The sequence below is a fragment of the Sus scrofa genome, chromosome 4, assembly GCF_054392235.1.
Source record: "Sus scrofa isolate SSC_HxYL_T2T_F1_AM1 chromosome 4, Sscrofa_HxYL_maternal_Yorkshire_Landrace_v2.0, whole genome shotgun sequence".
NCBI classification, from domain to species: domain Eukaryota; kingdom Metazoa; phylum Chordata; class Mammalia; order Artiodactyla; family Suidae; genus Sus; species Sus scrofa.
The window spans coordinates 69,127,040-69,140,526 of NC_139386.1; the positions used below are offsets into that span (position 1 = coordinate 69,127,040).

The 13,487-nt window shown below is 37.5% G+C and overlaps 1 protein-coding gene across 4 annotated transcripts in view; it reads left to right on the forward strand.

Annotated features, from left to right (window-relative positions):
- The window catches only part of TRAM1 (translocation associated membrane protein 1), a 31,819-nt gene extending 19,095 nt beyond the window's left edge, over positions 1-12,724 (forward strand). For 3 of the 4 annotated variants that reach the window (XM_001924618.7, XM_013988065.3, XM_085022143.1), the window contains 5 exons: positions 2,478-2,548; positions 2,655-2,759; positions 3,588-3,731; positions 4,238-4,398; positions 11,154-12,724. In XM_001924618.7, coding sequence (XP_001924653.3) covers positions 2,478-2,548; positions 2,655-2,759; positions 3,588-3,731; positions 4,238-4,398; positions 11,154-11,227 — 555 coding nt within the window. In that variant the 3' untranslated portion in view covers positions 11,228-12,724. Of the gene's footprint in view, positions 1-778; positions 2,549-2,654; positions 2,760-3,587; positions 3,732-4,237; positions 4,399-11,153 lie in introns of all 4 variants that reach the window. The other variant, XM_085022144.1, reaches the window with a different exon arrangement.
- The last annotated feature ends 763 nt before the right edge of the window (positions 12,725-13,487 follow it).

Sequence of the window (13,487 nt, forward strand, 5' to 3'; positions counted from 1 at the left end):
GACTCTACATAAAAATTTCTCACTCTAAAAATTATGCTGCATTCCCCCCCCCCATTACCTTCATATTTTTAAAGTAATATGGGAATGCCTGTAATCTACACTCCCCACCACTCCTTGTAGTGGGCGCTTCTTGGTCACGCATGTATTTTTACATTTTCTCTGTCTAGGCCTTGAGTGTGCAAACATTGCTGACAGTGGTCAGTTTGTATAAGGCTAACCTCGTCAATGCTTAGAAAAAGGTTTCTTGGTATTCTGTCCTTTAGGAAGGTGAAGAAATCATTGGAAAAGGTCTCGCTAGGCACTTGAAGCTTGTCAAGATGGAAGCGGTGATGGTATTTCACTCCATTATTGATGCAGTTGGCTATCAAAAAAGCGGGGCGAGATGCAAAGTTCATTCTGAATTTAGGGAAGATTTGTCTGTACCTCAATGCAAGTGCAACTTTGCCTCAATTAGGTTGAGATTTAAGGATAAAAATTAAAAGAAATGGAATGTCTCTCCCTTTTTTTTTTTTTTTTTTTTTTTGTCTTTTTATCTTTTAGGGCTGCACTGGTGGCATATGGAGGTTCCCAGTCTAGAGGTCCAATCAGAGCTGTAGTCACTAGCTTACACCACAGCCACTGCATTGCAGTATCCAAGCCGCGTCTGTGACCTACACCATAGCTCATGGCAGTGCTGGATTTTTTTTTTTTTTTTTTTTTTTTGTCTTTTGTCTTTTTTGTTGTTGTTGTTATTGTTGCTATTTCTTGGGCCGCTCCCGCGGCATATGGAGGTTCCCAGGCTAGGGGTGGAATCGGAGCTGTAGCCACCGGCCTACACCAGAGCCACAGCAACGCGGGATCCGAGCCGTGTCTGCAACCTACACCACAGCTCATGGCAACGCCGGATCGTTAACCCACTGAGCAAGGGCAGGGACCGAACCCGCAACCTCATGGTTCCTAGTCGGATTCGTTAACCACTGCGCCACGACGGGAACTCCAGTGCTGGATCTTTAACCTTATATAAGCAAGGCCAGGGATGGAACTCGCATCCTCATGGATGCTAATCCGGTTCGTTAACTGCTGAGCCACATGGGAACTCCTAGAATGTCTTTTTGAAATCTAGTCTGTTTACGATTTGTAATAGTGTTCTTAGGTTTGTTAGAGAGGAAAAAGAGTTTATGTTCTCTACTAAGTGGTGTGTTTTTAAAACTTATTTGTGTTTCTTTTTTTAAAAATTTGTTTTTGGTGTTCCCGTCGTGGCTCAGTGGTTAACGAATCCGACTAGGAACCATGAGGTTGCGGGTTCGATCCCTGGTGTTGCTCAGTGGGTTAAGGATCCAGTGTTGCCGTGAGCTGTGGTGTAGGTTGCAGACGTGGCTTGGATCCTGCGTTGCTGTGGCTCTGGCATAGGCCGGTGACTACAGCTCCGATTGGACCCCTAGCCTGGGAACCTCTATGTGCCACGAGAGTGGACCAAGAAATGGCAAAAAAAAAAAAAAAAAAAAAAGACCAAAAAAAAATTTGTTTTTATGTAATAGTAAGCAATTTAAAAACCAAAAAGCTTTTACTAGAACTTTTGAGGGTCCCCCTGGTGCTGTTTCCCCCTTAGAAATTTGGAGCCTTGGGAGTTCCTGTTGCAGCTCAGCGGTAATGAACCCAACTAGTATCCATGAGGATGCATCGATCCCTGGCCTCATTCATTGGGTTAAGGATCTGGCATTGCCACAAGCTGCAATATAAGTCACAGATGCAGCTCACGTCCCATATTGCTAGAACTGTGGCATAGGCCAGCAGCTGCAGCTCTGGTTGAACCACTAGCCCGGGAACTTCCATATGCCACAGTTGCAGCCATTTAAAAGAAAAATTAGAGTTTACATCATAATTCTGTTTGTATGTGTGCGTAATCTAGGATAAAATTTTCATAAAGTAATACAATATGTTTCACTGGCATTTCATGATCTATTTAACTTACGTCTTTGAAGACCACTGTTTCTGAAATAACCAGGTCAGAAGGGATTGTGGAAGAAAAAAAGAAACAAAAATAAAGTCTGGATACCTGGTTTGTGGGCTTATTAAGAGGAGAAGGATATACAAATAAGTCGTATCCTAAGTGAGAAGGTGAAGTTTAACCTTTGGTTTTAGTGACTTAACTGACAATGAGATGAAAGCACAAGATAAAGAATATGAATTCTGTTTAGGTAAACAAGCATCTCTGCTAGTATGAACAGAGCAATTTTAATATTATAAGGGCATTATGGTTATTAATACTGTCATTTAATAAACGTTTGTTATCAAAAGAACCACAGATTCAGTCCTGAAAGGGATTGTGGGTCCCTCTGATTCAAGCAGGAGAGGTTAAAGGACTGTGGCTGACAGGGGCGAGCAGTCGGGGCCCACAGCCTGCTGCTCTGATGGTGCATTTTCATTTTGCCACACTGCTCCTCGGAGCAGAACTGCTTCACCATGTTTTAACCTGTTACACAATTTCCTCTTTGCAGGAAGATATTCCTCGTCAGCTCGTCTACATTGGCCTTTACCTCTTTCACATTGCCGGAGCTTATCTTTTGAAGTGAGTTGGGATTTTTCTTGGCTGTGTATCTGGATTGGGCAAAGCATATGCTAATCTGTCTTAATTCATAATTAATTGTGTCATTTTAAATGTGTTCTTTTAACAGCTTGAATCATCTAGGACTTGTTCTTTTGGTGCTGCACTATTTTGTTGAGTTTCTTTTCCATATTTCTCGCCTGTTTTATTTTAGTGATGAAAAGTATCAGAAAGGGTAAGTTGTTGAGCTGTTCTATTTCTTGTGTAATTAAAGTCAGTGCCTGTGTTGCCAAGACCCATGCTATTGCCAAGGTCCATGCCGTGGGCAGTTACATTGTTTTATAGTGGTTAGTAGCACCTTTAAATAAAATGACACTATTTAGCAATTGAAGTTGGTATTTCGTTCTCTCAGACAGTCTTTCTTAGCTATAGAGATATTATATTAGAACTTGTAATTTTGAGGGTTTAGAAGGGTTACTTTTCTGTTACTACTTCTGTCTTGTTTAGTGTATGTTTTTCTTTGGGAGAAGGAATAAGAGGGGAGAGTCAAGTTTCAGAAGAAATTGAAATAGTAGATTGTAGAGCCTTAAAGATAGTAAAATATTTTGACCGGAATATTGAACTTCAAAACAGAATTGAAGTGATATCACTTGTCAAGAGTGTAAATCCTTTAAAAAAAAAAAAAAAAAAGTAAAACTAGAGAACTGTAGTTCTCTCATGAGAATCAAATACACAGCTTTTGTTTTGTTTTATCTAGCATTTTCCAAAATTGTTCCGTATACCAATAGTTCTGAGAATCATTAATAGTTTTGTTACACAAAAAAAGAGATCAGCTAAACAAAAAATCAAACATTTCTTTACTGGACTTCTAGAACCTAAAGTATGCTGATATGTTATATATCCCCAAGAATGTGATATAATACAAACAATTTATTTCAGAGTCATTTTTGCAGAACCATACAAAATGCTGTTTTAATGTGCATTTACTTAATAGGAATCTGATTTCTACTAGTATCTTTTCTCTGCAATGTTGTGCAACTGACTTGTGACATTTTTCTCACAGATTTTCTCTGTGGGCAGTTCTGTTTGTTTTGGGAAGACTTCTGACTTTAATTCTTTCGGTACTCACTGTTGGCTTTGGCCTTGCAAGAGCAGAGAATCAGAAGCTGGATTTCAGTACTGGAAACTTCAATGTGTTGGCTGTTAGGTACAGTCAATTTAACTTTCTTCTCACTTCTCTGTACTGTACAGTATGTATTATCAGTTTATGATAGAATCATCTGAAAAAGTAAAGGAATAAACATCAGGGTTCGAGGAAATATTCATTCGATTTGATTTCATACCTGTTACAATTTCATGTCTAAATTGAAGTACTGAAGCATTTATTTAGGAGATAGCTTATTCTGTTTATTCTGTGGTGGCTCAGCAGGTTAAGGATCCAGTGTTGTCACTGCTGTGGCTCTAGTTCCTCTGTGGTGTGGGTTCAGTCCCTGCCCTAAGAACTTCTGTAGGCTGTGGGTGTAGTCAAAAAAAAAAAAAAAAAGAGGCATTTATTTAACTTCTGGAATTAATTATTAATGCAGTAATTATTAATGTAAACTTGTCAACAGTGGGAATTTAGCACTAAGTTAAATGTTTCCAAAGCAGGATAGACTATTCAATGGCATGGTTTTGATGCATTCTAATTTTCTGTTTATTTCTTCATATTCTCAGAATTGCCGTTCTGGCATCCATTTGCATTACCCAGGCGTTCATGATGTGGAAGTTCATTAATTTTCAGCTTCGGAGGTGGAGAGAACATTCTACTTTTCAGGCACCAACTGTGAAGAAGAAACCAATAGTGACGAAAGGCAGATCTTCTAGAAAAGGAACAGGTTTGTATTCAGTAAGCAATGAAAAAGCTGAAGTAGAAAACATTTTTTTAAATGTTGTGGAGTCATTTATAATCTTATTAAGGTTTAAAATCTTCTAAAGGAAAGTTTATTCTACTTATTAGCAAAATTAGAAACAAAATTATCTTGCCTCATCCTACAGTTTTGTGGTTCCCTGGGGTCAGTTACTCCCTTCCAGAGCTGTCCACTCAAGTTCTTTGTCACAGGTTTTCCACGCTTGATGACTTTGAGCCACTGTGGACCAGGGCATGCATGGGGAGTTTTGGTGAATAATTAACCTGGAGAGTGATTGTACTTTCAGGTATCTTACCCATAGTTAAAGAACAAAACCTCTTTTTAGCCCCTTCCCATCTGCCCTTTAGTCCCAAGTATAACTGCTTTTTTTTTTTAATAAGTTCTGATCCTTTGATCCTTCATCTTTGCATCTGTATTTAACCTCTTTTCTCCTTCTTTCTTTTGGTTGAAAACCCATCACCAATGCAGTCATTTTGTTCAACTTCTGGTGTTAACAGTTGGAACTGTAACGCAGGGAATTCCATTTTAAAATACAGATCTGCTCTGGTTTGCTCCTTCTAGGTCTTTAGAGCTGATAGCTATGTCCTTCTTCAGGCCGTATCAGCAACTCTTGACCCTTTGCGTTTCATATAAATTCTAGTGCATCTTGGTCAATTTCCACACACAAAACACCTCAGTGGGATATTGAATTAAAATTACATTGGATTTATAGATCAGTTGAGGGAGAGTTGAGTATTTCAAGCCATAAATATGGTCTATACCTCCCACTTATCTAGATTATCTTTCATTTCTCTCAGTGATATTTTTTTAATAACTGCTCTATTGGAGTATAATTCACGTAACATTAAGTTCACCCTTTAAAGTGTATGTTTCAGTGGTTCTTAGGTATATTCACAAAGTTGCGCAAAGCACTGTCTTAATTCCAGAACGTTTTCATCACCCAGGAAGAAACCTCCTGCCCATGAGCAGTCCTTGCCCATGCCCTTCGTTGCCGTGCCCACCACGTACCTGTTTTCCATCTCTGGAGATTAGCCTTTTCTTTCCATGTCGTGTCAGTGAACTCATACATGTGTCATCTTCCGCAGCTGTTTCTTTCGTATAGCATGTTTTTAAGGTTTATCCCTGTTGTAGCATGTACTAATACGTCACTCCCTTTTATGGCCAAATAGTGTCCCAGTGTATGGATATACTATATTTTGTTTATCCATAAGTTGATAGGCACTTGGGTTGTTTTCACTGTTTGGCTACTATGAATGATGCTGTTAACATTCATTTATAAGTTTTTGTTTGAATACCTGTTTTTCTCACTGTCGTGGTTATATACCTAGGAGTGGAATTGCTGGGTCATAATGATAACTGTATATTTAACATTTGGGGGAATTGTAAAATTCTTCCAAAGTGGCTACACCATTTTACATTTATTGCTTTGCATGTTGACATTCAGTTGTCCCTGCACCATTTGTTGAAAAGACTAATCTTTATTGAATTGTTTGGATACTTATGTTGAAAATCAGTTAATCATAACAGTAAGAATTTATTCCTCAACTCTCCATTCCGTTCTCTTCATCTGTGTGTCTAATCTTATGCCCTTGTCTTATAGTAAGTTTTCAAATCAGGCAGTGTGAGTTTACCAGTTTGGGGTTTTTGTTTTTGTTTTTTTTCCATGTTTTGGTTATTCTGGGTGCCTTGCATTTCCATGTGAATTTTAGAATCAGTTTGTCAATTCCTGCAAAAAAGCCAGGTGGGCTTTGATGTGGTTTATCTTAAATCTGTAGATTGCCATGGAGAATATGAGCATAGCTGTCTTTCTGTCTATTTGGGTCGTCTTTAATTTCTTTCAATTAAATTTTATAATTATCAGTCTGTAAGTCTTGTACTTCTTCATTAAATTTATTCCTAAGTATTTTATTCTTTTGGATTCTATTGTAAATGAAATTGTCTTCTTACTTACATTTTTGGGTTTTTCATTGCCGGTGTTTAGAAATGCTGTCGACTTTCACATATTGATCTTGTATTCTACAACATTGTTGTACTTATTAGGGTTTTTAGATTTTACTTTATTACATAATAATACTTTTGTGGATTCCTTTGCATTTTCAGTGTACAGGATCATGTCATCTGCAAATAGAGATAGTTTTACTTTTTCCTCTCCAGTCTGAATGCCTTTTATTCCATTTTCTTGCCAAATTACCCTGTCTAGAACTTCCAGAACAATTTCAAATGCAATTAGTGGAAAGAGACATCCTTGTCTTATTACTGATCTTAGCAGGAAAGCATCCAGTCTTTCATCATTAAATATAAGGTTATCTGTGGGCTTTTCTTAAATGGGCTTCATCAGGTTGAGAATGTTCCTTCTATTGCTACTTGGTAATTTTTATCTTGAAAGAACCTTACATTTTGTCACTTTATCTGCATCTATGGAGATCATCAAATGGTTTTTGTCCTTTATTCTGTTGATATCATGGATTATGTTAATTGATTTTTGAATGTTAAGCCAACACTACAGTCGCGGGATAAATCTCAGTTGGTCAAGTACATAATCCCCCTGAGACGTTGCTTATTTGGCTTGCTAGTATTGTGTTGAAGATTTTTCCTTACGGCCGCACCTGCGGTATATGGAAATTCCTGGGCCAAGGGCTGAATTGGAGCTGCACCTGTCAACCTACACCACAGCCACAGCCATGCCGGATCCGAGCTGTGTCTGCAACCTACACCACAGCTCACGGCAACGCTGGATCCTTAACCCACTGAACAAGGCCAGGGATCAAACCCGCATCCTCATGGATACTAGTCTTGTTCGTTTCACTACACCACAGTAGGAACTCCCTTGTTGAGGATTTTTACATCTCTATCCATAAATTTTGGGATAAATGTATTGATTTTCAAATGTAAATCCAATCTTACATCCTGGCATAAACCCAGATTGATGATATATCCCTTTTACTTGGATCGATTTTTTCAATATTGTTAGGATTTTTGCATCTGTGTTCATATAAATGATTGAGTTACAGTTATAGCCCTTTTCTGGGGCGAGGGGGGGATACCTTATAAAAAAAAGTATTGGGCAGTTTTGTCCTTTGGGTAATATCAGCTTTTTTTTTTTTTTTTTTTCTCTTTTTTTGTCTTTTTTAGAGCTGCACCCACAGCATATGGAGGTTCCTGGGCTAGGGGTCTAATCGGAGCTATAGCCGCTGGCCTACGCCAGAGCCACAGCAACACCAGATCCGAGCCATGTCTGCAACCTGCACCACAGCTCATGGCAACACCGGATCCTTAACCCACTGAGCGAGGCCAGGGATCGAACCCACAACCTCATGGTTCCTAGTCGGATTCATTTCCACTGTGCCACGACAGGCACTCCAGCATTATTTTTTATTTAACTATTTGGAAAGGAGTTCCCATTGTGGCTCAGCAATAACAAACCAACTAGTATCCATAAGGATGCAGGTTTGATCTCTGGCCTTGCTCAGTGGGTTAAGGATCCAGCATTGCCATGAGCTGTGGTGTAGGTTACCGACTTGGTTCAGATCCCACGTTGCTATGGCTGTGGTGTAGGCCAGCAGCTTCAGCTCCTATTCACCTCTTAGCCTGGGAACCTCCATATGCCATAGGTACAGCCCTAAAAAGAAAAAAAAAAATATATATATATATATATATTTGGAAAGACCAGAGAAGCCATCAAACCTAGACTCTTCTTTAAGGGGAGATTTTTAACTACAGACTCAACATTCTTTAATAGATGATAGGATTATTCAGATTTTCTCTTTCTTATTGTATCCCTTTGGTAAATTGTGTTTTTCAGGGAATGTATCCATTTCATCTAAATTTGGAAAATGTATTGATGTAAAACTATTCATAATATTCACCTATTAATGCCTGCAGAACAGCAGTGATTTCTGTTTTTCATTTTCCTGTGTTAGTAACTTATTGTTTTGTCTTTTTGGGGCCACACCTGAAGCATGTGGAAGTTCCCAGGCTAGGGGTCAGATTGGAACTGCAGGTGCCAGCCTACGCCACAGCCACAGCATCGCAGGATCCAAGCCATGTCTGCAATCTACACCATAGCTCACAACAATGCCGGATCTTAACCCACTGAGTGAAGCCAGGGATTGAACCCAAGTCCTCATGGATACTAATTGGGTTTGTAAGCACTGAGCCACGATTGGAACTCCTGCCTTTCTCTTTTCTTTTCCATCAGCCAAGAATCAATATTTGTCTTCTTTTGCCAGTTTTCTCAGTTGTATCATTGATTTCTGTTCTTCCCTTTCTTTGGGTTTTAATTTGCTATTTTGTTATTTGTAATTTAACTTGGTTGAGGTGAATCATTGAATTTCATCCCTTCTTATGAATTACTTGTAATTAAGGGCAAACCTCCCTTTCATCAATGCTTTACTTTCATTTCACAAGCTTTGGTATATCTTCTTCATTATTATTCAGTTGCAAATGTTTTATAATTCCAGTTGTGATAACTTCTTTGACCATGGATTTATTTTTAGGTACAATGTGTAATTTACAGAGATTTTGGCATTTTCTAGTTTTCTTTTTTGCTACTGATTTACACCTTTATTCCACTGTGGTTAAAGAAGATACTCTGAATGATTTTCAGTTCTTTGAAACTCGTTGAAACTTTCATTATGGTTTAGCACGTGTTCAGTTTTGGTAAATGTTCGGTTTGGACTTTGAAAGGATGTGTATTCTGTGTTTCTTGGGCACTTGTTCTATAGGTAGGTGCCAGGTCAGTTTGTGTTGTTCAGTCTCTTGTATCTTTCTCCCTCGGTAGCAGGAATTGTTTGTTCAGTCAGTCATTGCCTGAGGTATTGACCCATTTTTCCTTGTAGTTTCTGCTTTAAATATTTTGAGGATGTGTTATAAGTACTTCAGAACTTGGGGTTGTTATAAGTCCCTGTGAAAACTGTCCTTTTTCATTGTCAGATGTCCGTCTTCATCTCTAGTTTGACTTGACTCCAGCTCACCAACTTTCTTATGGTAAAAATTACCATGGTGTATCTTTTTCTATGTTTATCTACTTTAAATCTTTCTTCGTCCTTAAATATAAATTATGTCTCTTGTAATCAGCATGTAATTGGATTTTAATTTTTTCATCCAGTCTGATGATTATTATCTTTGTTTTTGACAGTTATACTATGATATCCCTGGGTATGATTTTCCTTGTATTTGTCCTGCTCTATGTTGTGTAGAGCTTCCTGAATCTTGGCTTGGTTTCTTTTGCTATTTTTGGAAAATTCAACATTGTTTCTTCAGGTATTGCTTCTGCCCCATTCTCTTTCTCCTGCCCTTCTGGGATTCCAGTACATGTGTTAAGTCCTTTTACCCTGTCCCTTTATATGTTTTCATGCTTTCTGCCTTTTCTATCCTTTTTTCTGAGTTTCAGTCTGAGTATTTTTCTAGTTCAGTGATGTCTTCTTTTAATGTCCCTGTCTGACAGCTCCAGATCTAGATAACCCTAAGGATCTGTTTCTGGTTTTTTCTTTTTCTCTTAGTTTTCAGTCATTTGGTCTCATCTTCTGTACACCTGGTGATTTTTAATTGAATCTGGATGTTTTGTGTAGAAGCATGTAGAGACTCTGGATAATTAGTAGAAACTCTGGATTGATTGAATATGGGTAGATCATTCTGTGTCACAGAAGCTGATTTGTTCCCACTTGGCCTTGTTCCTAGGACATCACCTGTTCTAGGAGCTTTCCTCTCTGATAGGCTCCTAATTCATATTTTTGTCTCCCTGTCATGAGATTTCCCAATTCTCTGTATAACTTTGTACTTTTTTAGGGGTTACTCTCTGCTTGATTTCTCTGAGTCTTGCCTGCTGTGTGCACATTTAGTAGTTGGCAAAGACCTCGAGGGAGAAACATCCATAGCCTGTGTGGTTTTTTTTCTCAGTGCCTTCAAAGAGCCATTTTTGTGTTTGCCTTTTAGAGATATTTTTGGAGGGAGGGTTGGTCTGACCTCAATTATTCCATCATAGTGAAAAAGAATGCCATAATAGATCTTTTTAAAAAAAAAAAAAACTTTTTAGTGCTGCACCTACAGCATATGGAGGTTCCCAGGCTAGGGGTCGAATTAGAGCTGTAGCCGCTGGCCTACGCCAGAGCCACAGCTACGCCGAACCATATATTCATCCTACAGCACAGCTCACGGCAACACCGGGTCCTTAACCCACTGAGCAAGGCCAAGGATTGAACCCACAATCTCATGGTTCCTAGTCAGATTCGTTTCTGCTGCGCCACAATGGGAACTCCAACACCATCTTTTTTAATATGTTGTAAAGAAGCATATCCCCAAGAATCTCCCTTGTCTGCTGCCAAATGTGAAAAAGTTCCTTTTTTCTACCAAATGTATTGCTCTGCAGTCTCCTTTATAACTCTTGTAATTGTTTTTTAGGGTTTTCTGTCTTTGATAACTTTTTTCCATGCTTTCGATAGTAATTACTTTCCTTTTTTAACTGTTTTTTAAATTGAGATATGATTAACATATTGTAATTACTTTTAATTTACTGCTTTCAGTTTATTATGTTTAACATGTTACTAGGTTTCATCGTTGGTTAAATACTAGCAAAGATTAAGGACTAGTAAGTTTTACCTAAGGGCACAGGAGTATATATTGGGTCTTAAATATTCTTTTCTAAAGGTACCTGTATGTATAAAGATAATATTATTTGCATTTATTTACAAAAGAAAGTAATCTTGAATTTTTTCTCTTTTCAGAAAATGGTGTGAATGGAACAGTAACTTCAAATGGAGCGGACTCTCCCCGTAATAGAAAAGAGAAATCTTCATAATGAATTATAATCTTAATTGATTAATGTCCCCAAAGAAATCTGCTTTTTACTATATCTTTCAGCACTAGAGATTTTTTTTCTGTTCTTGAAAATACAGTTTGTGCTCTTTGATTCTTGCTATTGTACGGTTTCATGCATTTTTTTAAAGGGCATTTGAGGGGAGGATGATGACTATGAGTGAAAAAAATAGTTTAGCTTAGACTAAGCTACCTGCCTTCAAAGTAGTTTAGGGACCACCATATTTTATTTGTCTTTTTATCCTTGAGCATTTTTCTAATGATTTGGAGAGAGAACTATTTACAAAAATTCTACATATCAGTGACAACAATTTCTTGCTCTCACCAATTTTTTATATTAGCAAGATGGCCTATTCCAGCAAGGTCATATTTTTTAAGTTATCTTTCAGGGTAAAATGAAATACTACAAAGTTGGATGTCAAACTTTAATATGTTTTCAGTGTTCTCTAATTTTTAGGAATTTTTGTAGCCTTTACACATGGGAAAAAAGATTTGTAAATTCACCAGAATAATTGTGTGCTTTATTTTATAGTGGTTGTTAATGTTACATCCCCATTTTTTAAGGGAAAAAAAACATACCTTTGGTTACAACATATGGAGATTTATTGCCATATGTATTGAATCAAAGTATCTTATATTAACATAAAAGTACTTGTGAAATAAAATTTTCTTGTGCATTTTCAACACTTATAAACTGTAAGTCAGAAAATTAACTATTTACTATAAAGAAAATTTGACCAGAGCCCTTTTTGATACATTTATTAATAATGATTCTTAATGGGGCTTGTCATAAGTTTGATATGCACAGCATCTTAGAAAAATACTGTTTAACCTGAAAACCCTTTTAAAAAGTAATGCCTACTTGATTTATATCTATAAAAAGATGTCAGGTAATTATATTTGAAAAACATTTAATGCACTAACTTAAATTGAAAATTCAGGGGGATAAATAGTCTTACAAAAGACAGTGCTTTATGTTATAACTATAGCTTTGGTCCCATCTTTAATTGAGAAACATTTATCTGTATAAAACATATTTTTGGATAAATATATATATATATTTGTATCTCTACAGAAAGGCTCTAAAAAACATTTGAGTAAAATATTTGGTTCCCTTTTCTATAATTATCCTTTAAAATCTTTATAGCTCTATTTGGGTTTTTGTTGTCTTTACAGGACGTATATCACTCCTTTCGATGTTCACATCTTGCTCCCCACTTCTCACTTTGTCACCAGCTAATGTTTGCGTCATTTTTAGTATAAAAGTTGCAGACCTAGTACGTCTGCCGTTTAATAAGTTGCCATATGCTGCTAGAAAGTTGTGCTTTCTGTTTCCAACTGTTTACCTACTTCCTGGAAAAAGTAGTAGCTCTCTGTAGCATTATGGAGTTTCAGTGGAACCAAATCTCTGCCATTGAAAACTGGCATTATATCAAACTATACATTGAGAAATCAATCAGAATAAAAATTTTTACTTTCACAAGCTGTATCCTGGATGTTTTTCTTCATTGTTAGCAAGTTTTTGGTTCTTATGGTATTTTAGTTTATAATCTCATTAAAATGTACAAATGTTTAAAGAGTATATACTCTTGTAGTTCCCTGGTAGCCTAGTGGGTTAAGGATCTGGCATTGTCACTGCTGCGGCATGGGTTCAATCCTGGCCTGGGAACTCAGGCATGCCATGGGTGTAGCCAAATAAATAAATTAAAAAGTATACTTTTGATAGACATTTAGAATAGCCTTTCCTAAAAAATGTGTTCTGCCAAAAAAGATAATTAGTTTCATTTATTATTTATGAGGGCAAGTGGGAGAGAAAATGGTTCATAACCAAGTAAATTCAAGGACTATTGAGTTAAACTTCAAGGTGTCTCTTTTACCTTTATATGCAAACATGCTTCCTGCCTCACCTGGAATGATGACAATGGACACAGCATGTAGTGTTTCCCATTCATTCAAAGAACCTTTCTGTGAAACTACTTACAGCATTTGTGTTCTGCAGAATACACTATGGGTTTAGGGGAGGAAAGCCCTTCGTATGTAGCTAACACCTTACAGGACAGACATGTATACACAAGTGTAGTTATAAATGATAAGCTCTACACCCGTCCTCCCAATGCTGCAAGGAAAGTCTTTACTGGCTTCTAAAGCCTGCAGAGTCTGCCACTGTCACCCAGCCTCTGGTCAAACTTTGAGACCCGATGGGAAGCACCAAGGTAGGACCGTGAACCTGAACCTGGCAGCTG